General features: G+C 35.1%; 1 protein-coding gene across 1 annotated transcript; it reads right to left on the bottom strand.

Annotated features, from left to right (window-relative positions):
• Positions 1-1,549: 1,549 nt before the first annotated feature.
• LOC145042000 (Tetratricopeptide repeat (TPR)-like superfamily protein) lies at positions 1,550-5,811 on the bottom strand. Its single transcript, XM_078990284.1, has 6 exons — positions 4,405-5,811; positions 3,747-3,878; positions 3,129-3,310; positions 2,937-3,048; positions 2,024-2,155; positions 1,550-1,860 (listed from the first exon to the last, which is right to left on the bottom strand). The coding sequence occupies exons 1-6, from the start codon at positions 5,581-5,583 to the stop codon at positions 1,729-1,731; spliced, it is 1,869 nt and encodes a 622-aa protein (XP_078846410.1). The 5' UTR covers positions 5,584-5,811; the 3' UTR covers positions 1,550-1,728.
• Between the last annotated feature and the right edge of the window lie 1,152 nt (positions 5,812-6,963).

Here is a 6,963-nt window from a genome sequence, read left to right on the forward strand (position 1 = left end):
TCAATTTCAATATAATATTTTGAAGCTTAAATTGATTCAAATCCATCATATTTCCGATAATGAATCACCAATTTGCCACATAACTTCAGTAGAGCTTGCAGAATCACATTTTAGAATAAATTATGAACTAACAACTACATTAATTAACTTTAATATCATGTCCTTGAATCTATTAATACATCTAGAAGCTTGAACGTAACTCATACAAGCTATTATGTAACTTTAACATCATGCTAGGGTTCCAAATCCCCACATTCTATCATTGCAGATGGAATTAACCATTATATGGATAAAATAGTGATACCTTAATATTTTTAGAGTATAACACAAGAATCAAAACACATCTAAATAATGATTCACTTCTTATATTCGACTTCATTAAAGTTAGGGTTAGAAATCCCTAAAATCTTACTCAAAGCTTCAATCAAGCAACTATAAAGAGAGTTCTTGATGAGGTGATGTTCTAAAAAAGGAATAGTAACTAGAAACTCCATTAAAGCTCAAGAAGAAGCATGAAAATCGGACATGATATCATATAAAAACCTAGATGTTGAGTAATGAAGATTTAATGGAAGAATTTGACCTCTAAAGCTAGGAGATGAAGAGATAAGAGCTTAATCTTTAAAGGAATTAAATCCATTGAATGAGAGAAGGAAGAGGGAGAGGAAATCTAGTTTCAAAGTTTTGGACTATATGCATTTATTGTCCATCTACTTAAATGGTTAAAAATACATATAAATAAGTAAAAAAAAATACGTTTATACATTTAAAATACATAAAAATACGTAAATATATACTTATAAAAATATAAAAAATACAAAAATACGTAAAAATAGAGATGGATATGTAAAAAATATGTATACATTATATAAAATTTTTGACGAAATCTGCAAAAAAAAAATCCCTTTATTTTCGAAAAATTAAAGTGAATAAATTAGCCGGTTTCTTGGGTTTTTCTATTCAAAAGATGAAAAAATCAGGACTTTTTTGAAATAAAATTTAGGACTTTATTAAAATTTTGCCCAAAATATCGGAACTTTTCTGGAGATATCCCTTATCTTTGTTATCGTATCGTGTTTGTCGTTTTTTAAGATTTGAGTAAAACCAAAAGAAATCGTATATTGAATGAGTACAAAAATAAAAAGATTTATTTGGAAACAAAAAAAAAATATTAAGAATTAGTTGTATACAATATATATATATATATATATATATATATATATATATATATATATATATATATATATATATATATATAAAATTAGAAATATATTACCCTATTGAATCATTTTTCCCCACTTAATTGGAATAACCAATCATAAAGACCAAATATATATACAGTTTAACAAACTGAATGAATATTTTAGATTCCTCATAAGGTCTCCGACCCTTCACTTAACCCGTTTAGACGATACCTATGAATTAAGTGAAAAAGAAACACACACCAGAGATGATCATCCAATTTTAAGACCCCAAACCTAATGAAGATTAAAAAAAACTAAAATAACTTTTTCTTTACAAAATGAAGAATGAAACGCAGATCAAACCATATTCCTAATCTCTTTAATTATGATATTGAAACTTGAATAATAATAATAATAATAATAACAATAACAAATAAAAATACAAGCAAGGTCATCGTATTCACACGAAACGAGTCCCATCTTTACAGCAAAAAAAGCCCGGTAACAAATGCTGAAGCTGAGTTTGCTACAGATAAAGAATATTTTAGCACGCAGTCGACCTACACAACGCTTTCTGCTGCTGTTGCTGGTTTTGACACTGTTCATGACACCATCTTGCTTTATCACGAAGCTCTTCAAACGCCCGCATCGTTTCCACATCAAACCCCCCAGCAAACTGTCACACCATAAAATCACTAAATTCCCAACTCCCCAATTCACACTACAATAACAAAACACGTTGTACTGCGTTCCACATACACAGTATCTCACACGCAATACAACCTGTTCTGTTCTGTTCTTCTTATTATCAAGGAAAAAAAGGACAAGAGAGTTTTTACCTGATGTACACGAAATGCAAATCGTACACCTTGAACTATCAACTCTTCCTCTTCGGGCCCACCTACTATTTCAAGTTCTGCTGATACTCTTCTCATGTACTTGAGTGCTAATTTCACTGAAGCAAGCTTAATCTACAAATAATTCAATTCCAAACATTTTTTTTCAATATTTTCAAATTTATCAAAACACAAGTATCTTTTCTCATGTTGAATAAATGCCTATCGGTGGTGGGGTTAGCTGTCTGATACACAGGTGAATAAATGTAATCCCATTCAAACAAAAGACTCAACGACACCAACAGCATGAAAACACACAACTATAGGGTAGGCCCTTTTAATGGGCAAAAAAACAAAATCTTGTAGCAACGTACAAATTTTCTTGCACAACGTACATACATGTCCGGATCATACTCTTTAACCCTAGAATCTCTGTACCAAATTTAGGTGGCAAAAAGGTGGTCGAACATTGCAAATGTTAAAACAAAATTTCGGTGTACAAGTTTTGAAGCACGACGTACAAGTGACGAAGCAACATTGGTTTGGAATTTGGTGTTTTAGACTTTTAGATGTCGAAAGCGAGAATTGATTGATTTCACACTCACAAATACCTAAAAAGATGATGAAGAATCAAGGCAAATGGGGTTTTGTGTAGAGTAGGGTTTCACTTTCCATGTGAGCATGCACGTAGGGGCGTAGTAGACCACACTTTGTAAAGTGTGCAAAATCTTTTAAGACTCTTTTGGCATCTTGTAGCAAAAATCAATTATTTTGATTCTTTTAATAGTCTAATCCCTGTTTGTAGACTGAGTCCATGGTCACACATTTCCTTTTCTTAGACATACCAAAAAAAATCAAATAATCTTATGTTGTGTTTGTCACATATTTATTATTAAATTAAATTAAAAACAGTTACCTGAGTTGCAAATCCTGTTTCTTCCATCCAACCCATGGGGATTTGAAATACTTTGTATCGTGTGGAAGCGGATTCTCGCATTCTTGATAAATTATACACTCCATGCTCTAATCTGTTAACAAATTACCAAGAATTATAAAAATCCGATAATGTAACTATTTAACAAAGAAAAAAAAAAAAAATGATTTATACTTTTCAAATAATCCTTGCATTTTCTTGAGAGCAGGAGCACAATGCTGACGTGGATCATCACGAAATGATGATGCTTCAGATTCGAGCTTTTTTAGATCACAATAACCAAATGCGGCTTCTCTTAATGCATCGGCTTTACGTTCTGGCCATTCGAAGTGTTTAAGAACTGCCCTCTCGTCAACCTTAATTTTTTCAAAAAAAAAATATTAGATTTATATTAATTGATGTCAAGGCTAAGTGCAAGATAAATAGCATTTTACTTTGGCTTATTTGTTTATTGTAACATTTTTTTGTTTTATGATATTGTACTTGAAAAAGACAAAAAGTCGTACCCGATTATAGTGATTTCATTCAAATACAAAGCAATTTTCAGCGTTGTAATTAAATAAATTTATTTTTCTAAAAAATGAAAGTACAATAATATAACTGAGTACATTTTTTAGAATACAATGTCATAATAAGAATTTTTTTTTTTAAAAAGGAATACAATGTTGTAGTAGAAAAAAAAATGGAAGTAAGATCCTATAACAAAATAAATAAATTGCTATTTCTTGCATTTATAACTAATAAGAATTATATGAAATATATTTAAAAAAAAAAAAATAAGGGTAAGTTTACCAGGTAAGAGAGCTCATCATCAAGCCATTTAACAAAAGGAACAACATCTTCAATATCTGTAAACGAAGCATTCTCAACTTCTTTGATCAAAAACTTTATAAAATCACCTTGTGTTTCCACATCTGTCTTTATCTGCAAATGATTCGTAATATATAATTATAAATATAAACATTCTTGTTCTATATTTATATTTTTTTTAGTAAATCAGTCATAAAGTTACATAACTCTATAAGATTTTTGTGCATTTAATAATAAAAGAATTGTACTTTTTTTCGTATTGGACTCAGACTACTGACATTGTCTTAAATTAAAACGAAGTTTGGCCCTTTTAGAGAGTTATAGTTGGAATGTACTATTCTCAGAGCACATAGTACAAGTAGCTATAGCTGGATTTTACTATTGAATTTATTTTATCTTGAATTAAATGATGCCCATATTCCAAAAGAACTAGAACCCTAGAGGACCCAGAAGCCAGAATGAGTTTTCAAAATATGCAAATGTCGAAATTACCCTTTGGGTTTTCCCTCAGTAGATACGAATCTATGAATAGTCTTGTCTTTGGAAGCAATCTATTTAATGTGGGGGAAAAGTTCGATGGGGGATGGTCCAGGGGCAGAATAGTAATTGACAATACTCTACTACTACTATGGCTACTTACAGCAAGCAAGTGCGTTGACCGGTTCTCGATTTCTCCGATCATGTCACGTGTATTGGCGGTGGACGGGACGTCGGCGGACGAAGATCCGTTGCAGGAGTCCCGGCGAGACTCTCTCCGCATGAGAGAGTGGTAGAACTCGACTACTTCCGGTATTCTTCTGACCTTCGCCGGCAAAGGCTTTATACCCTTGGGCGGAGGTGGTGGAGGGGGAGGAGCAGGAGCTTTGCTGGTTCTTGGAGGCGGTGGTGGTGGCGGAGGGGCTAGCTTTGTTACTGGTGGTGGAGGAGGTGGGACCGGAGGTTGTTGCTCTGTTAAAGCCCTCTCTGCTGAGCTGCTCAGTGAGCTATTAGAAGAAGACGATGACGATGATGAACATGATGATGTAGACGGCCGTGGAGGGGGTTTTGGAACCCGAGGAACTCGTGAACGGACTTCAATAACGGAATCTGTTGCCATGTCCAACGAATCACACCTAGAAAGCCTAGGCAAATTGTCGATTTCTACTAATATCGACTCCTTTGAGCTCGATTCTGTATAACACTTGCTGTCGATTTCGTTATGATTCCGATTCACCGGAATATTCGCAAACGTTTGGCCTCGTTTCAAGCTCTTGATCATACTAGACTTCCCTGAGATATCCATTAACTGCTGAAATCTCTGCGAAGAAGATGTAACCGAAGCCACCTCCAAATCCTTCACTCTCTGCTCGAACTCCTGTTTTTGTTCAGTAAGCTTTAAATGCAGCATTTCAACATCTTGCCTCAGTCTCTCATTCTCCGCTTCAAGACACTCGATCTTCTTCGAGGATCGACTGATTTCCGAATCCTTTCTCGAGATCTCATTCTCCAAAATCGGAAGTATAGCAACCGACTCCTTCAGTAACTTTTGCTCCAACAGTTCCGTCCTTAACCGCGACTCCCGTTCCCTCAACTCCTCCACCAAATGCAACAACTCCGCAACGTCCGGCGGCCGCGGCTGAACCTGAGCAGAGGACCGTGGGAAATAAACCCCAAATGACCGTGAAAACACCGCCCCTTTCTGCGGCACCTTCCCACCTCCACCGGAACTAGGCGACGGAGACGGATGCTGCCTTTGTTGTGGATACTGTTGTACTTCCGTTTTGGAATTCGCCGGTGATTTTTGCAGACCCATTGCTAATTTGACCTTCCCAGCCACCATTATCGGATACACCTATACCTTACCTACACTAAACCACCACAATTATCCTTTCATTGTGTATTGGGTAAAGGGTAATCGATAGAGAAAGAGAGAGAAAGAGAGAAGAAGAGGATGATTCTCCACAGAAGTCGTTGTTAGTGTTACCTGTGAGAACGGGAGAGAAAGGGAGAGAAGAGAGAGAAGAGGTGTTGGGTAGGATTGGAAGGTAGTGCAAAGTAAAAAAAAAAATTAAAGTTAAAAAGAGGACACGAAAGACGAGGAACGGTCTTCTGTGGTTTTTGTTTTTGAAATATTTGGGGAAAGTTTAATAATGAGAATTCATTCAATTAACCGATGCTTTAGCTATACGCGCCAAACACGGTTTGAACTTAAACTTTAAGCAAAAATTATTGCCTTACTTATCTTTTTACTTTTTTTCTCTTACCTTTTAAAAAACTAATCATCTCTTAATAAGAAAAAAGATTATTGTATAACAAAAATACAAAACTTCTCATTATCATTCATCATTCATATATATATAAGCAATGTTTTAAAAACTGGTTGAGCCAGAAACTGGAAACAAGAACGGTTCAACATGTAACATCTGAATTTTTAAGGTTTGAAATTAAAGTAATTTATGAGTTTTGTGTTGGCCACGACGTGGTGGATATATCACCTCGATGTGGCATGTTTGAATAAATCATGCATCTTAATTGGCCGCCACAATGTGGCGTGACGACTGTTTTTTAGCAATCCCTAAGTTTTGGCCTTAAAGACATATTTAAAGGGAGTGATGATTAGGGTTTCCTTCACCCTCGGTCTCCATCACCTCCAAGAGCCTTGAAGAAACCCTAATCATTTTTCTCCATATTTTAGCTAATCCTCAGTGTATTGGTACTCTTTGAAGGAAGAAAAAGGGAATTCGGTGCAAGAATCAAGCAAGCAACATTTTTCCATCTTTGAGATCACCTTCTTGACCCTTCTTAAGGTTATAAGATCTTATCTTTTTGGTTCCTTCTTACTATATCTAGGATTGTTTTGCATGTTTGGGTCCTTTGATGAGTTTTGATTGGTCTAATGAGATAAAGTTTGCAATTTTATAGCCCACCTAGGTCCCTCGAGCCTTATATCTTTCAAATCTAGGATTTGTTTGAGATTTGTGGATCTTGCTTAGGATTTTAGGTCATTGCTCTTCATTATGACCTAGTTCAGTGATGAACATGCATGGGTTATGCATATCCATAAAGTTGACATTTTTTATGAACCACTAGGGTCATTAGAAGCCTCCTGAAAAGTTTAAGCTAAGGGCTTAACGGATGAAGAGCTTATGCAAATAAGTTGTCTTCAGCCAGTACCCATGACGTGGCCACCTAGGTACCATGAAGTGGTGGATCAAGACTC

This window comes from Lactuca saligna, chromosome 4, assembly GCF_052625555.1.
Source record: "Lactuca saligna cultivar CGN05327 chromosome 4, ASM5262555v1, whole genome shotgun sequence".
Lineage (NCBI taxonomy): Eukaryota > Viridiplantae > Streptophyta > Magnoliopsida > Asterales > Asteraceae > Lactuca > Lactuca saligna.

What these genes read in the sequence shown, in the direction of transcription:
- LOC145042000 (XM_078990284.1), bottom strand. Translation starts at nt 5,583, where the DNA reads ATGGTGGCTGGGAAGGTCAAATTAGCAATGGGTCTGCAAAAATCACCG. An exon ending in ATGATGAGCTCTCTTACCTG is followed by an intron (nt 3,311 to 3,746) that starts GTAAACTTACCC and finishes GAAAAAATTAAG; the next exon opens with GTTGACGAGAGGGCAGTTCT. An exon ending in TTGCATTTCGTGTACATCAG is followed by an intron (nt 1,861 to 2,023) that starts GTAAAAACTCTC and finishes ATGGTGTGACAG; the next exon opens with TTTGCTGGGGGGTTTGATGT.